Source organism: Varanus komodoensis, unplaced genomic scaffold (genome assembly GCF_004798865.1).
Source record: "Varanus komodoensis strain SLA01 unplaced genomic scaffold, ASM479886v1 scaffold20_1, whole genome shotgun sequence".
Lineage (NCBI taxonomy): Eukaryota > Metazoa > Chordata > Lepidosauria > Squamata > Varanidae > Varanus > Varanus komodoensis.
Genome location: NW_025335587.1, coordinates 16367761 through 16392115, shown reverse-complemented (window position 1 = coordinate 16392115; position 24355 = coordinate 16367761). Strand labels below are relative to the sequence as shown.

General features: G+C 46.4%; 1 protein-coding gene across 19 annotated transcripts in view; it reads right to left on the bottom strand.

Annotated features, from left to right (window-relative positions):
- Positions 1-24355, bottom strand: part of MSI2 (musashi RNA binding protein 2) — a 437270-nt gene that overhangs the window by 195216 nt on the left and 217699 nt on the right. For all 19 annotated transcript variants that reach the window (XM_044430042.1, XM_044430028.1, XM_044430029.1 and 16 more), the window contains one exon: positions 17739-17787. In XM_044430042.1, coding sequence (XP_044285977.1) covers positions 17739-17787 — 49 coding nt within the window. The remainder of the gene's footprint in view (positions 1-17738; positions 17788-24355) is intronic.

The following is a 24355-nucleotide window of genomic DNA, read 5'->3' as shown; positions in this document are numbered from 1 at the left end:
TAAGTCAACAGCTTCCATCGACCTGACACTTCCTTTAAAAATCTATAAGGTAACTTGGCTACTTCACTCAGAACATAAATACAAGTCGTCTTTCTCTTTACCGAGCCCATTAAAAACCACACTTAGAAATGACGAAGTAGAACAAATTGTTCAGTATGTTAAAATATTTTATGTAACATTTTCCTCAGCGCTGGAGGGGATCTGTCTATTTTCTCAAGGCTGCCTGCTGATTTATTACACTTGGCATCTTTAATACCATTCACTGCATTAAATCTGTCTATGTAAATGTTGCATTTTGTTCTTCCCTCCATGCACACTTGGATTTCTACCAATTAATGTTTTGAAACTATGCCACGTGACTTGAAAATACAACCTGATAACATTTCTGCTTTTGCAGTAATGAGACTGAAAACAGCAATAATGCTGCACCAATTAATTCATAACAGAGAGGAAGGGGAACATCCAGAGCACCCCACCTGGATTGCTGCATCTGTAAGACCCCCAAAATTTTTACTGGATGCAGGATTATGCAGGCATTTTTTTTCCTGGTTAGCCTCTAAGTATAAAACAAGGCTGCCAATTAATGGAAATTGTGGCTTTTTTGCATCTAAAGTAATGAGCTCATTAAAGTCCATCCTTCAGATTTTAAAGGACAAAACAGAGAAAGAGTTGCATTAAGGTTGTTTATGAACAGCACTTTTTAGTTAACAAAATAATGCAATGATGCTTACTCACACTCATTACCAAAATTAACACAACTGTTCCCATTGCGTTCTTGTGCAGTTTCCAGATGTTTGTCTCTTTCCATTCTTGGAAGTGACTTTCCATTACCAATACAAAACTGGGCAATAATCTACAATAGGTGGCATACAAGAAGATGGGTGATTATCCTGCACTCTAGGAGGTGTCACATGGCACAGGAGAACGAGGTCAACTAAGTGGAAGTACTAGAGATGTTCACCGATCGATTGTTCCAATTTCTTTTTGATACGTTCATGTCATATGAGTTCTCAGGGACCCAGGAAAAAGTATAGAAAGCATTTGCACCAAAGAGGGTTTTAGTAGAACCATTTTAGTATGAAACAAGTACTTCAGCTGAAGCCTCCTGGAATTGGTCATGGTTTCTTGACCAGGTCTAACTTCTGTGGACAGAGTGAATGAATGAATTTGAGCCCTAAATTAAGCTCGGGTCAGAACTGCTGCAGAATTTTATAATGTTAGATAAGGATGGAGCAGGCTTCCACGACCTAGCATCCCCCATATGCACTGGACCCCAGGGAACATAGTCTTCATACATCTGGAGGGTGCTAGATGCAGGAGCTGCAACAGCTACTGGTTTGTTTAAAACTTTTATATACTGTCCTCTACCAAGGTCTCGGGACAGTCTTACAATAAAACAAAGTGGAGCACATCATCCAAGCTGATTTTCTATACAATAAAACCCCACATTAAAACCACACTCAAGCCTTAAAATAATTGGAAAATAAAAAGGTTTTAGGGTCTCGTTCCTTGCTCCATGAAGTTATTTTTTGTTTTGCGGGTTGCTTGGTTTTAATGTGGCACCGAGGAGAGCCCATTGCCAAGTGCATAACAACTAGGCCACTGAAGGGTAGACATGTCATGAGTGGAACTGGCTGGAGCCGGGGGTCAGACTAGATGGCCCAGGAGACCCCTTCTGGCTCACTCTGTTTCTACGTTTCCATGAATGCATACCCGTCCTTTTCACAAGACTATTTCAGCATGAGGTTTATATTTCTGCATTACTTATGTTTCCATATACTCCTTGAGTACACCTGATTTGAGATGGCCTGCATGACAGATGAAAAGAAATCCAGGGAATCCTGTTTGTTTGTTTGGTTGGTTTTATACCACCCAATACTCGAGGCTCTATTAAGGTCAGTAACTTAAAAACTAAAACAAAAACCCAAACCTATCAACACAGTGAGTGGCACCTGTAAAAAAGGCAAATCCCATGCCAAGATCTATTAGGGAAAAGTTCAAAGATATCCTCATGCCCTTGTACAATTTTGTGGTACAGCCACACTTGGAAATACTGCATACCATTCAGGTCCTATTTCCAAAAGAAGATTGTACAGCAGGGAAAGAAAATAGATAAAATGGATCAGGCGGGTTCCCTGTAAAAAAAGAAACTCTTTTCCACCTTCAGAAAAGAGGAGAAAAGAGGATCCAGGTAATCACTAGCGGTCAGCCTGAGGTCAATATTTGGAGAACTCCTCTAACAGGCTATTAGGGTTCTATTAAGCAGACACCATGTATAAAGGACAAAAGGCTAGTGTAGGTTTCTCAAGAACACGTTTTGTCAGACCAGCCTTACCACCCTTTTTGATGGAATTGCTCAGGGTCTACCAGTTTGTCCAGATTTGAACACTCTCTCAACAAGCTTTCCCCCACAACAGTATTGTCGGCCAGTTGGTGACATGTAGGCCAGGTGATGGGTGGGAGTAACTGGATTACACTATTGTGCAGACAACTTTTACATGTCACATCTGCAGTAGAGAACTGGTGCTGGCACTAGCGGCCACACCCAGCTATGAGATGGATCGATTCCATAATGGAAGCCACAGTGAGGGCCTTCAGTCATAGGGCTGGCATAAGTCGGAGATGACTTGCTGGCCTGTAACAAGCACGAAACAGCTCCTTGCTCAAAGGCTGCACATTAAATTGCAGCAAAATGAGCATTAACTGGTTCTGCCCTGGGCCCAGGGACGTTGAGAGTCTTTGTAAGTGACTTTGATACAAGAGGAGAAGGGAATTCATCTGAGGTGCAGCAGGTACCCAAGTGGCTGGAGCAGCTAATACCTTAGAAGAAAGAAACACAATTCAAGATGATCTTGGCAGTAGGAGGCCAAAAATGAATTTTGGCAGAGATTAAATGCAAAGTTCTGCATACAGGATGAGTGACACCTGCCTTGATGGAAGCACTTGTGAGAAGGACCTATGTGGCTTACTGAATTACAAGCTAAAAATGAATCAGCAGCATGAGAAGGCAGCGAAAAGGGCTGGTGCAATTCTAGGTCGCGGATAAGAAGGAAATAAGAAGAGCAACGCTGGACAAAGGCAAAGGCCTGTCTCATCCGTCCGTTCACACAGTGGCCAAACAGCTGCCTGTGGGAAGCCTACAAGCAAGACATAAGAGCCACAGCACCCTCTCACCCATGTTCCCCAGCAGGTGGTGTACCCACACCTCTGTTCATGGAGCCCCAAGCCATCAGGATTAGTAACCACTGATACCCTTTCTCTTCTGTTAATTTGTGCAATCCCCTCTGGATGCCATCCATATTGGTGGCCAGCCCAACATCTCATGGAAGCCAATTCCATGGGTTAATTATGCAAAGTGTGAAGACGGACTTCCTTTGATCTGTCCTGAATCTCCACTCATCAGCTTCATGGGATGCCTGCACTGGGTTCTAGCAGCATATGAAAGAGCAAGAGAGGTTTCCCTATCCACATTTTCTTCACCATCTAGAAGTACAACTGACTTCCAAGGGAGGTGCAACTGGCACCCACTTTATCTTGCTTTTGGTGCCAAGTTCAGACTTTTTTATTTAGTATCTGTTTTTAGATTGGATTATTGGTTTGCTGCTGGGTTTTTGTTTTATTGGTTGCTGTTATTGGTTATATTGTGTATATTTTCCTCCTTTTTCTATTCATATGGTTGTATTTATATTGTATTTTAATTCTATTATGTTTTATGGTCTGTTTGTTATTGTCATTTATCACTGTGAGCCACCCAGAGAGCCTCTGGCTATGAGGTGGCATACGAACGTGATAAACAAACAAACAAACCCTGTCAAAGTATCTCCATGATTACCTTTTTTCTAAGCTGAACAGTCCCACAAATGGCAGAACTCAGAAAGGAGTTGCGCCGGATCCTTCAGCATTTCTGCTGCCCTTTTTCCAATTTTGCAATATCTTATTTATACATACATGTATTTATAGGCCACCTATAACTGCCGAGGGCTTCGTAGGTGTTGCGCCTACTTCAGACTGCAAGAAATAATGGCACTGCTCTATTCTGCCTTGGTCCTAACTTCACCTGGCCTATGCACTGTATATATTTATACGGTGTATGAAGTGTTTACTGCACCGCATTTCCCCGAAAATAAGACTGGCTCTTATATTAATTTTTGTTCCAAAAGACACACTAGGGCTTATTTTCGGGTGATGTCTTTTTTTTCATGTACAAAATCTGCATTTATTCTAACACAGTCCTGTCATCTTCTTCTGGAACATCGTCATAACTCTCCAAACCCCAAAATGTGTTGCAATGGATGTACTGAATGCTTTCATCTGGCTGATGACCTTACCTGAGGCTCATTTTTGGGGTAGGGCTTATATTACGAGCATCCTGAAAAATCATGCGAGGGCTTATTTTCCAGTTAGGTCTTATTTTCGGGGAACCAGGGTATAAAGACATTTCTGTCCCACCAAACAGCCCCAGCTCTCTCGGCGTCACAGTTTAAGAAGGCTATCAGCAAATTGGAACATGTCCAGAGGAGATGGATGAAACCGGTGATAGTTGCACCGTATGACCTTTGAAGTCTCTTCCAAAATTATGATTCTGTCCAACAACTGGGCTTGGGTTTTGTGCTTCAGGTTTCTATAAAAGACAGCTGAGATAGGACATGATGAACATTTATAAATTTATGGCCGGCATGGTCTGAGTGGTAAGAGAGAAGTTTCTCTCCCTGTCTCATGATACTACAACTCAGGGTCATCCTGTGAAACTGACTGAATGGCAGCGGACAAAAAGAAGCGTTGCAATTTAGTAATCGATTGCACTGCCTCAGAATGTGACGGTGGGAACTAGTGCCAGTGGCTTGAAAAGTTGATAAATATGGGAGAAAAAGGCTAGCAGTGACATATTACTCAGGAACGTACACAGTATCTTCTGGGTTTGGAAGCAGTATTCCTCTGAGACCAACTGCAGGAGAACACAGTGGGATACAGCTACTGCCTTTCAAATCCTCTCCAGTGTTTCCCCAAAGGCACATGGTTCCCTTGGAGGGAAAGAAGAGGCTGTTTTTTGTGGGGACACTTGCCTGGCAAGGGAAGGGCTTGCAGCAGATTTTGGGCACACTGAGGAGCAAGAATTACTCCCTGCATGGAATGGACGAGGCAAGGCCGGTCGCGGTACAAGCTGGCAGCAAAAACGTGTGGCTGAAAATAAAGACAGAGCAAACTGTTTAATGGAAGACAGCAAGGTTGGTTACTCTAGGTGATATCAAGAAAAGTGAAATCAAAGAGCGGGCTTCAAGGCTTTAATGAATCCTTGCTTAATTTCCTCCCTTAATTTTCAATTAAATAACATTAATGAAAAGCACCAGGCTTCTCAAACCTGATGGAAAATGAATTAAATGGTGAATTAGATGGGAAAGCGCACGACTCACCAACTTCACCCGACAGCTTGTACGACTGGCAGGCGCTATTCATACGAGGAGGAAGGGGGTCTTGTGCCAATTTTGAGGCTGCCATTTCCGATCTGGAAACTGAGCAGTTCCCCACGGATCAACAAATCGTAACTCTTTCTTGCAAGCCAACCGGGATACATATAAGCTTGTTGCTGGATGAGGGCATCTGTGATTACAGTCATTAAGCACCACATACATTAGAAGTTCTCAACTACATCAATACTTTATAATTAATCTTCATACAGTGCTTAGAGGGCATGTAAATATGTCATGTGGTATAATCCAGGGCTCTATAAACCCAGGTAGGATTTATAGTATATCAAATTTTGCAGCATGAAGGGATCTTACTCAGTACCTGGTGCTTAAGAAGTAATACCAGCCCTATTCTCATTTTTATTCTAAATGTATATATTATGGAGATCTTTTTCGTAGGAGGAGGCATCCATGACATTTCTGGTGGGGGTGAGGCTTCCCAGTTGCTGAAAGCATATATGTTAAAATACATATGATTCTATTTGCATCCCTGACCCATTTATGTTGATACATGCCTTTATCTTCATTCTTCCGGTCCACTATTATTGTGCTTAGCAATTAGAAAAGACTAAAAAGCAGGAAAACAATTGTTAATGTCCTTTTCCAGGTTTCATAATTAGACAGTTTTAACAATCCCTAATTAAGGGTAATCGTATGTATGTCACCTGCTCACCACCCCTTGGAGGAAGGCTGAGGTGGAAAAGTATTTGCAATGTGATTTTGGACATAAAAGGAAACAAGGGTCTTGCAAAGGTGAGTTTTAGAAACCGCAACTGGAAGACAGAAACTCAGCCAAAAGAAAACAGCAGCCATTGCCAAAGAAGGCAATACAATAGCCTCTTCTAAATCAAGTTTTTGGTAAACTTCCACAGAACCATCCCCCCTTACACACCTCAAAAGCCCCTGGTGCATGACTTCGTTTTACTTGAGTCAGACAGCAATAAACAAACAGCAGCAATTCTTAATCATCTTTATATAGTGTAGATAAAAATGTCAATTAGAATTTCAGAGGTCGGCTACAGAAATGAATTCCTGGCATCCATACAGAACAATGAAAGGCTATTTTTCTCCTTAGAAAAACATTATCCTGAGCTGGAGCTTAGACAATATCTCTTCCACAACATCATTCCAGACTCCTTCAATAAACAGGGTGATTAGAACAATTGGCCATATCTAGACAATTACTTTTATTTATCAAGATTTGCTGGAAGCCAAATTCTTCCTCTTTCTTTAAAAGCAGACTCTAAAGGAGGAAAGTACAAAGGAGGGGGGAGATGAGGGAAAATGATGGGTCAGGCTCCTCGGCTCAGTTACAAAACATTTCCTTTAAGCGCTCGCTCTCTCTCTCTCTTTCTCTCTCTCACACACACACACATTATAATCCAGGTTCGTCTGAACAGGTTTGCTCCCCCCATTTTGCTGAATGTCCAAGTGCCAATCACGGCAATAAGATGTGCAGTAATCAGCCAGAAAACTCTGCCTGGGTGACAGCTGAGTGAGGCGGTGGGGTGGGGTGAATGGACACGGGACTGCAGAGAACCAGAAGCCAGGCTAACTTAAGTCTGGAGCTCCAGGTGCATTGCTGAAGTGGTAAGCCTTGGATTCTCCAGCTCTTTTGCCCATTAACTCTTCTTCATATCCAAATTTGCCTTTGGGGCTTGCGAAGGGCAGGGAAAGGGCAGGGAAAGGGCCTTGCAAAGGGCAGGGAAAACAGTACCCGGATGCCCTCTCCGTCTCTGTTATGGAGGATGACCCAAAGCCTGCGGGAGCTTGGGCACTCAGTTAAGGCCCAACTAGGACCTGCCCTCCAAGAAGAAGGCGGCCCTGCTTCAGAGACGGGGTAAAGACTCCTTATTCCTGAGGAATCCTCTGCAGCAGGTGGGCACTTCACTTGTGCTCAGGGAATCTGGCTTTCCTCTCCAGCATGAGACCACTTTCGACTGCTGCAAGTTCTTGGAATAAAGGAGGGTTACGAATCCTAACCTGCCAAGTGCTGCCCTATGTAGTCACCCAGGATTAAAGCCAGTCTAAGGATCCACAAGCCATTCACTTCCTAAGCATCCTAATGCCCCTTCCGCAGCTTCAGCACCAGCATGTCAGGGACCTTTGAAGAAGCTCCTCAACACACCACCTTCCCCTGCTTGGAGACACTGAATCTTCTCACTGGCTCCACACAGACTAAGGCATTTGGTCCTTGGGAACAGCCTGATCCCAGAAACTTCTGGTTCCAGCTCGGCATGCTCATGCCTTTACAACTCTCTTACCTAATGAAGTTAGAAGGACATCGTCTTGAGAGATCCTTTCCAGCCTGCAAGATCAATAACTATTGCTAAGTTTAAGATTTTATCTTGGAGGCTGCAAGGATAACAAAATAACCCCCCTTCCAATTACTTAATCCTTTCAAGTTTGATCCTGGTACTTTTAAAAGGGGGTCAATCAACTTTTTGCACTTGATCTTAGTCAAAAGGCTGAGAAGCGATCAACTTTTCAGAACCTTGCTTAACTCATTATTTAACCCACCTCATCCACTGATTCTTCAAGGGCTGGGTTCAGTAGGAAAAGGAGCAGCCTAGAAATACCTTAATTCACTTTATCTCGCATTTCCAGAGAATTATCAGCCTCCCTGGCTGCCTACACATTTCCTTCTTGTCAGATAGCCATTTGAGAGGTGGGCCTGACGAAATTCTCAGCCAGAAGGATCCATGATTAGTTCTCGGTGAGTGGGCAGCTGCTGGGCTCAGCCATACCTTGCGACACATTGAACTCAGTCTGTAACTCCCCAATAAGGCAAGCAGCACCCACCAGCCAGTTTTCCTATACAAGCCCCACCGACACCGAAAAGGCAGGTTCAGGAGAACTGCCTGGTGGATTGTGCCCAGCGTCAATACAGTTCATGACAGAAGGGGAATGGCATTCATTAGTGACACACCGGAGGAGGGACAAGAGGCAACTACTGCTACTTTCTCTTTCAAAGAAATATTCCTCTGTTCCCCTCACCTGAAACAAGAATGCAGAACCTCACAGCTGCCTAAGTAGCTAGGCATTTTGCATCTATTGGACTCATCTTTGTTTTGGCTAATGCTGCCCTGACAAAGAAGTAGTTATTACTGTCAGAAAGCCCTCCTTCCAAGCAGATCAGGAAAAGACACTTCTAACTGCAGTCTTTATTATGTTAAAACTAGCCGGCTAGTCTGGCTTTGTGATACAAAAGAGGAACATTGAAGAAGTCATTAGCAAAAGACACCAGCAAAGTTAAAATACCAGTTATTAGGGAAACGCTGTTCAGGGTGAAATTGGCTCCAAATGACTCCCAGCTCAACCAAAGGCGGCTGCTTCTCTTAGGGTGCTTTCTGCTACTTGTGCGTCAGGTGGTGGGGAAGGTCAGAGTTGTGCTGCCCTTTCGATTTGATGCTGGACTATGGGGCACATTGGGCTTCACCAGTTTAATAGCAAGTCCCCCAGAAGGAGGTTCTTAGGGGGCCCTTGACGCATTGCTAAGTCTGCTGCCCTTGGCATTTTTGGTAAAAAAACTGACCCTGCCTCTCCCAGGTCGATTCAGATCCTGAGGTTGGAATTTCAAGAGGAGCCAGCCTAATCCCTACAGCAGCCAACTCAAGACCACCTATCCTATTTAATCCCCTTCTTCCAAGGCAGGGATGGGTAACTTGCAGCTCTTCAGACGCTGTTGGACTGCAGTTCCCATCAGCCCTAGGCAGCATAGCTAATAATGAGGAACGTTGGGGGATGCAGTCCTCCACACCTTCCCCATCCCCAAATTAAGAGTTCAGTGGGGTAGGTTCCACTGATGAGACACTCCCTGTCCACGGAAGCTGGGCTGGGTTTCTTTCTTGTTTACACGGGGAGGTGTAGTGAGGGAAGCCAACACGAGGTAGCCCAGAAGGAGTCATGGAGTACGCCAACATGTACGTAAGAGAAAGTAGCAGCAAATATAGAAATGTTCTAATAATTAAATAATAAATAAATAAATAATAGCAAGATGTACACTCGTGTGTGTGCGTGTCCACCTCTGTACAAACGTAAGCACATGCAAGCAGCCGAGAGTAGACCATAACTCTCGATATGCCACAAGCCATCTTCACAGAGATAACACTGCTCCCAAGAAACAGACCGAAATTTAGGATACACCCCTGCTCCAAATCCTGGACTAAAGAAATGCATTCCATCCAAGACAAACCCCCAAGGGCAACTTTTTCTTTCCATGCATCTTGACAGGACCAGCATAACTGGCCCTGTTGATATGGCACTCTGGGATGAGTCCAAACTGGTTCTCCAGCTAACGATGCCATAAAGAGGCCATCTGCCCCTGTATGGAACTGCTCTGCAAGTGAGTCTCTCACAAAAGCTAGTAAGTATCTTTCTAATTTCCTGCTGGACTCCTCAGAAAGATGAATCTAGCCTGAGCAGTGGGCCGTGCTGCACAGATGCAACCAGAGCGCTTTCTTACAGATAGTTCAATCCCACTGAATCTTGCTTCTCCTGAACAAACCACTTGCTTTCATTGCTTGAGATCTTTCACACAAGGACGCGAAGCGGGCACTGAGACACTGCTGGGATCTATATTAAACCAAGACTCTAAAGCAAAGAGGAGCCTGTCACAGACCTCAAAATTCACCTCTGCCTTACTTCCAAGGAAAAGGGCCTTCTGCCAGTTTGCCTGAGAGGTCCCTGTTGAAGTCCGAAGTGTCCTCTGTGGACAGTTGTTAATGCTACACCTGATAAGATAAAGATGCTTCAGCAAGAAAAATGGCCCTGCAAGAGCTTGCTGTTCATGCCCTCCAAGGGCTTGTCACCGGTTTCCCTACCGCTGTATTCTCTCTTCCAGTGGAACTTGGGTCCCCTGCATTCTGTTCTTGGGGTTGAACATAGAGCACATTATCTACACACTTCTCAAAGATGTGGCATTCTGGGGTGATAAAGCTACAGAGCACCATGTGCCAAAAAAGGAACATATTCAGGACTACTCTGAAACTGCAAAGAAAAGGGCAGTAACCGATCCAGTGGCTGGAGGCAAGGAAGAGCTAACTGGGGGCTGGACACAGGGTGGGCTACAAGACTGCCTCTCAGGAACTGTATGACTTGTAAGGATATCCAGAAAGAGACGTGCACTTGCAGGTGTGGAGAGACTCTCCTGGATTCCGATCTCTCTTCCAACCACGTGGTGGAAGCAAGAGACCCGGGGATGCAAAGCAGCCATGCTGCCCGCAGGGTTCTAGTCTCATGGAGAGAAAATTAAGTCCCCACCAGGGAGGACAGGAAAGGCAAAGAGGCACCGGAAGAGTAGCAGTCTTCTGCATTCTGTGCCTTGGCATGGTTCCATGCAGGCAGCATTTGATAGTTATTTGCATTTATTTGCATATCCGGGATCTGGTGCAGCATGTCCAGCTGAACAATGGCAAACCTGCGCACACAACTGCACAGCTGCCAAAGTCAAGCATGGGGGGGGGGGGTACTGAGCAACTTTCCAGCTTTGTCTCTCCTGCCCCCCCCCCACATTTGAAAATGAGCCCCACTCTCACACTCCCTTGTTCTCAGCCATTTCCTCCTGCTGGTGCTCAGGCCAGAAGTGGGTCCTGCCTGGGGTGGGGAGGGTGGAACAAGAACGGGAGGGCAGGGGCAGGCAAGGGGGCACCACCCCTCCCTAGCTCTCCACTCTCTGCTTTGAAATTGCCCCATTCCCACTTCCTAGCAACTGGCACAGCCCACTTCCCGAAGTGCGGAATAGCCGTAATGTCCAATCACCCCCTGCACATACTAAGTCGAATTTACAAATCAGGTGCATCCCCATACTACTGGAGGATTCTAAAAGCTGCATAGCTTTGCCCCAGAAAATTACCAGCTTAACTTTAGTGGTTCTTGAATGATCAAAATCCCAACACAACGGATGGCGCTTGACTGTTTCTGCTGCACCTGATTTGCATTGTACTCCGTTCCCCTCCTCTCACTTTATTTTGCAGAAAACACCCAGGTATTTAAGTTGCACTCATTTGAGGAAAACAGGGAAGGCATCGTGACAAACCCTCACACACCTTGAAGCAGTTCAGAGTTAGTGCAGAAAACCAACCAGGGACTATTACCAGCTGTCTTCTGCTCTTACACAGTAATTCTAAACTTTCAGGCATTTGTCTCCTAGGCGGGCTCATATCAATGAGTTCTTGTAGCAGCATCACAAAGGCGGCACCCGAGGGAGGGAGGGAGGGAGGAGGTTGGCCAGGTGATGCACGCGACACTTTCCCGCGCCACATCTCTTTGTCGCTTGCCTTCAACTACCTCCTGGCTCATCTGTCTTTGTAAACAATGCACTCCAGTCCTCTTACTGGTTCAAAGAGAAAGTTGCATTTCAGCTCTCCAAGGAGATTCAACCCTGTGAGCTAAGCCACTGTTACTCCTATTGTACGGAGAAAAAACAAAACTGTGGGTAGTGCCATTTGAAATAAAAGCGTTTGAAAAAGGGCTGCTCGGATGGACGGAAGTCCTTCCCCTCTGTCCCGCACCTCCCACGGCTGTGAAAGGCAGCCAAGAGGCAGCAAGCATGGGGATCTGGATTTTGCCATGGAGGTGGAAAATGAGGTAAGGCTGTCCTGCCAGCCGCCTGGCATTCTAGGAAATCGGGTTTGGCGCCTGTCCTCGTGCAAAATTTCCAAGGCTTGTAACAGACCCAGATTTTATTCCAAAGCTTTAAACTTTTGTCTGGCAGATTCCCTAAATAAATTCACTGCACGCATTACTCCAAGAAGCTGACACATTTGTGGCTTATAAGACAATCAGAGCAGCAGCTGGCAAAGCTCCCACACTTTCCCAAAGCCCAAAAATGCACGCGGGCCAAACCAGTTCAAAGCTTGAGAGGCAAATGACGTAAGTCTCTTGGGTTGTGCTTCTAGCTGGGGCAGAAACCACAAGCCGTGTTCGGGAGGGAAGGGAGAAAGAGTAACAGAAATGCATTCTTGGGCCTTGCCTTGCTGTCACTGAGACGGAGTAAAAGTATTAACATCTAGACTGCACCATTGCAAACCACGTGATGGAATGCTCTTGCATGCTCACAAATACAAATCCTTGCACACAGAAATCTAGCATGTCAGGGAAAAGGCCAGGTGACCTAGCACATTAAATCTGTATGTGGAGAGAGGAGAGAGGGCAAAGGGATTACAGTAGGAGGATTCTGTACGGCCAGCCCCTGGTTGCCATCTGAAGCGTTACAGTCTAGACACAGGGTTGTCTCACTCCCGTGAGAATTAGGGTGCAAGGCATGCTTGGGAGGACGAGAGTCTGGCATGCCCTCCTTACTTCGGGCAGTCCACAAGGTGCCTGTACCCAGAACAGGACCCGTCTTAGCCTCACCACCCACCCAGGTGCTGCCAAAATCAATCCACCTGCTCTCTCTCCAAAAAGCAGGGCAGGAGTGCCACTCAGATCAGAACACACTCTGGAGCAAAGTGATATACTCCTAGTCAGGTAACTGACATCCCTGGGCTCCAGCTGACCTGCGCAGCATTGCAGAGTCCGTGCTCTGCAGTGCAGTGCAGCTGTAAACCAAGTTGCCCAGGCCTGGCCCTCCTCTTAGAGAATTTACACTGGCTCGCCCTCCACTTGGGGGGTCCTGCACTTGCTAGCCAGGTGAGCAGGACCTGTGCCACCAACGCTCCTTGTGACGCTACCCAGCTGCTGCAAAGAGCAAGACCAAGAGATGCCGATGTTTTCCCAGCACAGCTCTGACCCTGTACACACAGGCTGGCTTAAAATCGGCCATGCCCCAAAGGGAGGAGAGCAAGCACACCTGCCACAGGTAGCAAGCCTCTATGGAGTCGGTACCTGCGCACCTGTGACCAACTCAACTGTGGGATTTGTGCAACAGGCCAGTGTGAAAACCGACTTGAGGGGGATAACCAGATATTTCACGGAGTCAATTTTTTGTTATTTGTTGTTATTGTCAGTTTTGATGATCTGATTTTAGTTGTTTTAAAGCTTTTGATTTTTTTCTGATTTTATGATACTTTTATTGTATTTTTATCATCTGTCTGTATGGACTGTGTAAACTGTCCAGAGAGCTTCAGCAATGGGGTGGCAGTAGAAGTAAGAGTATCAGCATTGGCACCAGTTCCAAATTAAGTCAGCCCCAAAATTATTTGGGCTTGCCCTCCTATCCTTAATTGCTGAAAGGTATGATCTGTTTGCTTTTGGCCAAGCTGCAAGTATTGTCAAATTTGTACTGCCCTTTTCATCAAATGGTGCTCAAGGCACTAATGATACAAATATCGAGGAATACAGTAAAACCAGAACAAGATGCAAAGTAAAAGCAGCGTTATAAAGTCAAGGCAAAACAGGGGAAACACCAACAATAAAATCAAGCAGTTAAACCCACTTGCAGCATTTATAAAAGTCAGCTACTTATGGCAAGTATTTATGCATGCACTTAGAGAGCATTGTATTCTATAAATTTCTGATTTATAGCATGGACGGATATGAGGTTTACAAAGGCCTTTGAGTATCCAGAATAAAGTTATACCAAAACTAATGACTAACAGGTTTAACTAGCTAAAGATGACTTTTCCTACGGGCAAACAGACAGCCTTGCTGGGACACCTCTGTCCCACTCTGGCCAGGAGTTCTAGAGCTTGGGGTGCAGCCACCGAAAAAGTCCAGAAATGTGCAAATTGGAGAGTTCTCCACCACTGAGGAGTTTGGGGGTTGAGTTTGGAAGTTTCCGAATGGACAGCCACACAGTGGCTTATCTTCCCCGCTGCCTCTGTTGGGCACATCTCAGGGGACTTGCAACCTGTTGCTCTGTGCCATCCTGGACCTGCAAGTTGTCCGAGGTTCTGGGATGGCTCGTTATCCACAGCGATGGGGCATCTTCACCTGGTTCACTCAAGCTGTGTCAGTGAGGCTAATTCTGCAGCATGTGACCAGTGTTGCCAGCAAGGGATGTAGGCCGCCATGACTTACTAGCCCTGCTGCGATTGTGCAAACAGGGCACTACTTCAAAATCATGTGAACTCATTTCTGGGAAGAACCTTGGCATTAACTTCTGGCCATCAAGTGTTATGCTCTTTGTATAGTATTGTTTTCCCGTTTTTTTTTTACAAATTGCTGTGAGCCTCCTATATAGCTCTTTGGCTATTGGTTGGTATAAAAACAAAATTAAAAAAATAATAATAACCACAGGCATTTTAGGAACTTTGTTAGATTTTCTTTTTCTCTTCTGCTCTTTCATTCTGAATAGATCTCCAACAGCAAGCTATTTGGCACCGCTGAGAATCTCCACACACAAAACCCTGAAAAGATGCTTCTAATGAAGTTACCAATTTCCCGAGTCTTCCGTGCCCTACTTCTCAGACGCTTCTGCAAATGTATTACAGCATTAGGTATTGTTCAACTAGTAGAGCAAGCCTTGTAGATTATTAGGAGCTAGTTCCGTGCACCATCTGGAAGGCTGGTTGAAAAAGAGAAATTCAGAGCCATTCCAATTAGGGATCTGAACAGGCATCCATTATCTTCTTTGCCTGGCAAGCCATGAGATTGCCCGGGGGTGGGGGGGGGATAATCAGGTGCCACCAAGGGATAAAAAGATGGCTGGATTGCTCCATCTGAGCAACTCTTTGCTAGGCCCTCTTTCTGTGTTCCTACACATCTGTTCCTAGCCAATCGAGGCCCACTTCCCTTCGAGACATTTGCCTAACCTCAGTTTAGAAGAGAAAATGGGGGCTCAGCTTGCCATACACCTTTGTTTTCTCAACTCTGATGCAAGCCAGACAAAGGGAAAAGGGGGGAGCACAAAGCATTTTTGGAATGTGTGAAGGAGTGATAGCCACACTGATGCCTGGAGATGCCAATCCAATTCTTCATCCAACCAAGAGAGCTTCACAGAGAGAGGCGGCCGCATCCTTCCCTGCAGGGACACTGCTTTCAAGTTTGCTGAAGCATGCCTGGAGCTGAACTGCCAGGAAGCCCACCACAAAGTCAGCCACAGCCTCATTTTGTCTGACAGCACCTTTCGCGATCTTCACCAGAGGGTGAAACCTGAAGCTCCAACCAGAGGGGGAGAGAAAGGTGGGAACTCCCAGCTCACACGTCAGCGAAGCTACAGGTGAGAAAAAGTGCCAACAAGAAGTTACTGTAGTCTGCCTCAGGGGCATTAATTAATCCTTCTGGAAAAAAAAAATATATATATATATTCCCTTAACAAGAAAAATCAAGCCCCAGAATTTGACACTAAAGCACCTTTGCTATTTCCATTCGAAAACTTGTCACCTTTGTGCTGCCTGCGGGGAACAGCACGTGGGGACCACACAAGGGCTATTTGGCTGCTTCCCGTCAAACAGCTTCTCATTAGGTCTTTGCAAGCTGTCAGGCTTTCAGGTTTAAAGAAAAAAGAACGAACGAACCCAAGTCTTAAATGGATTCCAGTGTGAGAAATGCTGCATGTGGCTGCAGGAGGGAGGAGGAGAGGTAGCAGCAGTTCCTGCTCAAGCAGAGAGGATTTGGTGCCATGGAAGACAGGAAACCTCGGCCACCCTCCTTTGTCGGGATCAACTGCACCCCCAAAAGAGAGGTCTCACATCCACTTGGAAAGCACACTTACTTCTCGCCAAAAATGCCAACTGGCAATTCCGAAACACAGATTGCTACAAATCTGCCTTCACCTGGGCAGGCATGCCTGCTCTTCAAACTGTTTTCACGCTGAAAACTTCCAGGGGAGAAAGCAAAACAAATGAGTGAAGAACAAGGATTTTAGAAGAAGGTGGCAGTAAACCTTGCGGCATTTTTTCAGCGGGAAAGCACGTTACGCAAGAGCCGGGGGCTTCAACCCTCTGGCTAAGAGGACGTGGATGTAAACACTTGAAATAATGCAGTCCAAACCGGTGGCCCGGGAGGCAGGCCATCAGACCCAAGTCTCCTCCAAGACACTTGGCTGACACGGCACTGAGTTTGTTCATGCATCATTAACCATGCTGCTTACATTTTACAGAGCAGCCCCCAAAGTCCAGAGCTATCATCCCTGCCCAAGCTGCATCCCCCGAAACATGAGCACTGAGCCTTTCCTTGAGCTGTCTTTTGGTAGCCACATCCAAGCAGAGAGGCACCCTGAGTTCCCACTGCAGCTCAAGAGGCCGTTGGACTTCTAAGTAAAGCTGCCGAGTTATAAACCCTTCATTATCCCACCCACAGCCCAGTGATTTCGAGTTGTCTTAAATCAACCAGAAAGGCCAGAAGCAACTGTTCTGGCCAGCCCGCTACACTGCCAGAGTGTATTCCGTGGGCCCAGATGCAAGGATTAAACCCTTTATGTGTAGAAGAGGCACGACATATGCTACACAAATCAATGTTGGTGCAAATGCGCAGTGAGACTTTGGCCCACCACAAAGAGTCATCAAGGGCAAGCAATGAAGAGAGTCAGAGCTCTCTAGCATCCCCAACATGAAGGGCATTGGCTTCCAAACACAAAGTCAAAGATCTGCTCTGCTTGCTTTCATGTCTTTCTTTACCACCGTCTCCTGCTCGACGTTTTGTGGGACTCTGATCAACAGGAGACGTTCCAACAGTGCATGGGAATCAGTCAGATTCGTGCTTGCAAAAGCCTCGCACAGCTGTTCAAGAAACGCTCTGCGTGCTTCCAGCGAGGGAGATTCAAGGTTTCCGACTTCACCATTTTACACTGGGCCACATCTGTAGCCCTCCTGGGCCATGTGTGACCCGCGGGCCATGGGTTGGACATCCCTGGTCTACAGTTTTTAAATAGCCATACAAACGTTTTCATAAAGAGGAGGGATGCCAAGGCTACACTGGTGGTCAAGTGTATGAGAGGGACGACAGAGTGAGGCTGAACTGGACACCGTCTAGTATGGGTTTGCCCGTGGCACCTCCTTCAGCAGGGAACATCATGGAGGAGACGCTTTGACCCAGCCCAGTGTTCTCCTGCTTTTCGTACGTGCCCAAAGCCCCACTGCGCCAACACCAAAAACCAAGGACGTAACTCATATGTATGACTTGGAAAGCCTCACCTAAAAACAGACACCAAATACTGTCACTGTGGGATATCAGTCAGTGAGAAGGAAAAAGTCACGATTCACAGTGCTTTTCTTATGGAAGGGAACTAACAGTGAATGTTGAACGTTTTGGGATCTTGCAACTGATCTTTGTTTCACTCAGAAATCATCCAGAGCACAACACACACAGTGTTGGCCTTGGGAAGCCGAAGGACCCTCATATCCCATTTGGAAAATCCATGGCAGCCTTGGGGATCATTTCCCCCCTTACCTCTATGTCTGTTGGTGGTCTTGTCAAACATTAGCATGGCGTCTTCTACCTGCAAGACACAAGACGAGGACCGGTTTAGAGGCTTCGAAGCCAACAAACTAAGTTCAATGAGGCAGTAATTTTGGGGTTGCCAGTGACGTGAGTACTGTGATGTGGACCTCCAAGCCTCTTCTCTGCGTGCTATCAAAAACCTCGACGTGCAAATGCTATTTGGATTCCAAATGTAGGAAAGGATTTTAGGTATTTATGACATCAGCAAGAAATGCATTTCTGCCAGAACTCAGAAAGGATAATGTCAGCTCCATTGTTATGACTAGCGCTATTTGAATTCTGAGTGCTTTTATTTCTTGATCATGAATGTAGTGTTTTAGTATATTTACTGATGTTTGTACACTGTCCTACAATTCCAACTATGTTTACCATTCTTTCATTCATGGTATTCACATTCCAGAAATACATTTAGATTCAAAGCTAAAGCAGCAGAAACTGGAAGGCCCTTGAAACAGGACATCCTTGGGATCGACAGAGTCCCCAAAGCTACAGCTCTCCCCACTTTATGCCCACAAAAGGCATAAAGAGCTGTGTGGGAATTCAACCAACATCTCCCCTGATGAACCCCCATACTCTGGCCCTTGTACATTCCTCCGTTTAAACTATTTGTGCACCTTGCATGTTAGGTAACTCCTGTGCAGTTTTACTCTAAGGGCTGCTGTGTGCCCTACTTTACAGAGAGCAATCCTCTAGTTGGAAGCACCCAGTCTGAAGGGCTCCCTGGCTTCCATCCGGTGAGGGAAGCAACTGCCTCACTGGGAGAATTTGCCCTTCACTGCCTGACAACCGACTAAGCAGGTAGGCACACAGGTCGGCCGGTCACTGCCTGCGACGGTGAGGAGCAATGTATTTTTCTGAAAATATTAGTGATTCTTTCCAATTTTGCACGTATACTTATAAACTAGCAAATGATCATCTTATGCAAAACCGTGTCTTCCTCTTTGGTGATGCATAAAGACTGGGTTACGTGGCTCTCCTTCATCTCTCTGGGTTACGTGGCTCTCCTTCATCTCTCTACAGGTCAGCCCTACCCACCCTGCCCTTTCAAAATCTAGAGGAAGATCACTAATTCAAGGCACGCTCATACAGCACACCGTGTTTCCTTGCAACACCCCCATCAGAACAGAAAAACCGTGGTGCTTCCAGAGAAGGGCCAAGGTAAGCGTAAGACCGACCTCCAAATAGTCTCACTGCAAAGTGACACGAAGAAGAAAGGAAAGCGCGTGCATCAACAGGCTGATGTTGCAAGAGCCCAGGCCTCGTGGCACAGTGGCCCACAGGTCCGACGAGGAGCCTGGAGAGGGAGCATCAAGCCCTCCCTCAGCCAAACAGCTCGCGAGGTCACAGGGGGCCGCAGCCTCAGAGGGCGGCTGTGGGGGTTAAATGGGCAGGGGAGGAACCACAGCGCTTCAAGTTCCTTGGAGGGAGGGGGGAGGGAAGCTGGCCCCCTCGCGCCTCAACAGGCAGGTTCAGGTACAGCTCAAGAGCAGCTGTTTTCATGGAGGGGGTGATGCACACCCCGCGTGCTCCCGAATACCTTCTGCACTGCAGGTGATACCGGGAAGCATGGCACCCTGCCTTCCCGTCCGGGGTTCTGCTTTGGAGAGGCTAGGACAGAGACCGTCCAGCTCAGCTAGGAGGTGCTGCTGGACTTCGGGAGTCGTGCTCCAACTGCCAGAAGAAGGCCAACAGGGAACCAGAATCATTCACATCGCTCGGGAGAGGGGGGAGCCACTAAACCGTGCCCACCTCAGGGGAGGTGGCTGCAGAGAAGGAAACACGCACAATAAGAAAAACCAAGCCCTGATCAAATGGATCCTAGCCGCAGTATTGCCCTAATCAAAGCTCCCTTTGTCCGAAAAGTCTCTCCTGAAATTGAAGCCATCTCCCTGCTCCCTGGCCCCCTCCCCAGGCTACAGAGACAGCTGAAGGAAGGCAGGAACCACACTGCGGAGCAGAGAAGAGAGACGCTGTTGAAAACTTAAGGGCGTGACCTTCCTGGAGCAAAACTGCTGAACCAAAAGAAGATCCAATGGGGTGTCCTGTGCAGAAACCTGTTCAACCACAAAGACAGTCAAAAGGCTCTTTGAACAAACACAGGAGATGCACCAGGTATGAGAGCATCTATATCTGTGCGCTGTGGGGGGGGGGGGAATTACCCATGCCTTGATTCTGGCATTTCCACTTCAGAGGAGAGAAGGGCCTCGACTGACTAAACATATCCATGTGCCACAAAAACTGGCTTTCAAGTTGCATAATCTAGCCCACCTACATGCAATCTGTTCAGCCACACCTAGACACAACACTGCTCTTTGACGGAGATTAAGCAGTGCTCTGAATTCCTTTCAGGCAACACACGCTGTCCCTGTGGAGCATCCAGGAAATTTCATTGGTGTAATGTTGTTGTGCCCTTAGGAGAGTCCAAAGGAATCTGTCTGGAAGTGATGCAAGTCTTAAGGAGATTTAATAAAGAATTCGGTTTTCAAAAAACAGGATGCGATAAAGAAAGAATGGATGTCATGTTTTGCTTAGCTCTTGCTGACTTGTAGCAACCCCCAAATGAGATGAGGGGGGAAACTGGCGAAGAAAGGGGCCTTCTCAGTCCTCGCTCCTCACCTTTGGAATTCTCTTCCAAGGGCAGTGCGACTGGCACCCACTTTATCTTGCTTCTTACACCAAGTCGAGACTTTTTCATTTAGTCTCTGTTTTTAGATTGGATTATTGGTTTCCTGCTGCTTCACTGTTTTATTGGTTATTGTTCTTGGTTATATTATTTTCCTCCTGTTTCCTATTTATATGGCCGTATGTATAGTGTGTTGGTGTGAGCTTGGGTGGACTCCGGGAGATGGTGGAGGACAGGAAGGCCTCAAGGAATGTTGTCCATGGGGTCGCACACGACTTCGCGACTAACAGCAACAACAATATATAGTGTATTTAATTTTACTATGTTTTATGATTTTGTTTCTTATTGTTACTTATTTTTATCTGCATTTTAAATATATTTATATGGCACACTGTGAGCCGCCCAGGGAGCCTTTGGCTATGGGGCGGCATAGAAATGCGATAAATACAGAAATAATCATCAACTGCACTTGAAAGGCTTGGAAAGTAGTGAACTGTGGGGCCACAACACATCTGATTCCTCTCTGTTTGAAGCAGGTGGGAGATAGGGGAGGCGAGTCATTCTTTGTCCCTCAATCCTGGAAGTTCCTACATCATGCATAAAAGGATTCAGTAAGGGCCAACACTCCGAAAGCAGGGTTAACATGCTGCTGCGGCAAACCAGCTTTGCAAACATGCTTTTAAAGCCCATCTGATGTTTGGACTGGAGCCTAACACTGTAACCAACCAGGCCGTTTCGCAGATCTTATTTTTATATATTTCTTTTGCTTGACCATCCCTGGACGAGGTGAACAAAGATCCCACAATCAAAAGGAACAAGTACCTGTGAAACAAGAGCCAGATTTCTCGAACTGAGGTCAAATCTTTATTCGCTCCACCTGTGCAGTGAACCGGGGGCGGGGGGGGGGGGGGACATGGTCCTGAAGTGGTAATATGTACTGTTCTGTTATACAGGGAGGTGTGGATGCATTCTTCTACTTTAAAAACTGCAAGTAAAAAAACTACTCCTTCCTGTGCTAGTTTTCTGCTTGCAGGAAGCTCTGAATATAGGGGGAAGCAATGCAAAATGTCACACACACCCCTGCAGTGTAATAATGACATACGCCGCAACTTTACCACCTCCACTTCCTCACTCTGCTGCAACTTTAACTGGATTTGAGCTGCCCTTGATGCACTTCAGCGGGGTTTGGCCAGGAGGCATGCCAGGAGATAAGCCAGGAGGCTGGAGTGGGGCTGGGCCTCGGGAGAGCTGGGTTCGAGTCCCCGCTCAGCCGTGGAGCCCACTGGGTGACTTTGGGCCAGTCACAGGTTCTCAGCCCAACCTACCTAGCAGGGTTGTTGTGAGGGTAAGATTGAGAGGAGGTGGAATTATGTAAGCCACCTTGAGTTCCCTGAAAGGACAGAAGGTGGGGGGAAAGGTGGCATATAAATACAATCAATAAAATATGATTGTGCCTAGAACACTTTTGGTACGCTTCAGCCCACACGTCTTGATCCTGGGCCATTTGTGCTCACCATCTGGATTTTAACAGCCTCCCATCTCATTTCCCCTGTCAACAGATGGCTGCGGGGTCCCATCGGGTCAGTTAACACTGACCAGTGCATCTGAACCGGACGACGGCAAAAAGTTTCCTCCAGCTTCTGACGTCCCAGACGTGAAGTCCTTTGTTCATGAAGCTGCATTAAGCCACCTCTGTAGCTAAGGTAACAAACCACAAGGAGCGCCACCGATAAAGGAGGCATTCTTTGTCTGGAGGGAAGGCACCACAGACCACGAGGCAAAGCCGTCTCCACACCGCCTGTCACCTTGGTGACAGAGCTGCAAGCCAGTTGGCACATGGCCCCCTCCCCAAACTTGAGGCTTCCCGATCAGCCAGTTAATGAAACATTTGCAAAAGCGAGCTGTGTAGGCCGGCTGCCCCAGCCCTGGTTAGCAATATGCTGCTCATTTTCTCCGGGGAAGATTGACATTCTAACATTGCTCACAGACAAGGGCACAGTACCTGTGACTAGGTGACGGAAAATAAATTTACAAGGATGTTCTCCTTCTGAATATTTAACTGTGGCAACATGAGAAAGGACTCCCCCTCTTCAAATGAGGCCACAATAACTCATGATGCAGGTCTTTCTAGGCTTGTGGGGTGAACACAGGCTATAGTGCGTGTAAAGCTTCCACTTTGGACTGGTCCCAGCTTTCTCCTCAGGACCACCGCTTGCTTGCTTGGCAGCCAGAGAGCCAGTGAGGGAGGAAGACGCAGGTCCAGCTGCTCTCCTTTCTTGCCACTTCCGCTACCAGAGCCAGAGAGCCAGAGGCAAAGAGGCAAAGCCATGCGTGCAGAATGAGGCCTCCTCCATCACAGTGACATGCACACGTTTTAGACCCAAGCAGCCATCACATTAGCTTCCTGCTAGAAGTAGATGCTTAGGGCCGAGCGCAAAGGAGCTGGAGTGCAAGGAACTGAGCCAAGAAATCCAAACTGGACTTGAGGGCTTGACCTGAAGTCCTGAGATACGGGGACGGCATGATAGCACTGTAAGATTTCTGTCCCACTCAAATTTTCATGCGAGCTTGCATAACGGCACAGTTTCAAACCGCTATTCAAACCAAAAATCTTTCCTAATATAAAGCATATTCTTGTATGTATGTGTTTTGATTGAAGAACTCCATTTCATAGTGTGAGTTTCAAAGACTTGCTGATTTTTGGTGCCAATGAAGCTAATGAATTTTCATGAAAACTTTTTAAAAAGTTCTCGGGGTTTGGGATGAATCAAACCTAAAATCAGAGAAATATTCAAAGCTCAAGATGAGCCCAATTTACAATGGGAAAAAGAAAGATTATGAAATCGACAGATTCATCCATCCCCAACCCAAACTGATCATGGTGGGGAAATAAATATACTTCTGAATTTTGGATCAGAATCCAACACAGCCAAGAAAAAAGAAATGGAAATGGAAAGGATTCCACGTGTGCATACACAGAGACAGGAATAGACAGCAAAACTGAAGTGTAAACAGCTGGGCAGTGCAGGATGAAGATTCTGACTACGGCCTTTTGTTTGCACCCATCAGTGGGGGATACCCAGGGATGTTTAAAGCCAGGGTGCTCTTTCAAGCCAGAACTAATTGGTTACCTTTTTGTGTTTTGTTTTGTTTCCTAAGGTCAGAACATTTTATCTCTGCCTCAGCCCTTTCTAAGTTTACCCCACTCTGTCGGGGGTTTTGTAGGGCACCCATTGTCAAAGAAGAATAGCTGCCTTCCTCTGTTGGGAGAGACACAATGACTCTACTCAATACCTCCTGAACAGATAAAGTACAGTGAGGAAAGAGAAATTCTATGAACACCAAGAATGCCACTAAGTTCTTAGAGGAGGAAGGCACACACAATTTTTAAAACAATCTCAGTGCAAGGAAAAGAGTATTTTGGGGAAGGAGGGGTAGAAAGAGGTCATTCATTCATGGCACTGAAATCTAAGCAGAACAGCCCAAGAGAAGCCAGGAAGTATTTGAATATGCAAAGACTAGGTCAGATTCAAAAGGCTCCTTTCTCACGGGTCTCTATTCCAACAAGACACAAGCTGTTTGTACCTTTCCATCAAAGGGGAAAAGTCAGAGTGCCTAGCAGGAAAGTCAGATACTAAGCAAAACCCTCTTCTCTCTTGCCTCCTCCACCTGCAACTCCCGGAGTGCCAATGAAACTCCAGGCAGAGTTGGAAAGCGCTTCCAAAGGTTGGTCCAAGAGTTAACTTTGTTCCTTTTGGTTACATTCACTCTGAGAAGAAACAGCGGCAGGGGGCAGGCAGGGACTGCCTTAAAAGAGAGACATGGAATAAGTGAAGTATATTTCAATAGGCCACCCAACAGGCAATTTCTCAAGCCTAGATGCTCACAACAGCAGAGAGAGGGAGAGGGAGAGAGAAAGGGAAGGAACAGACGGGGGGGGGGG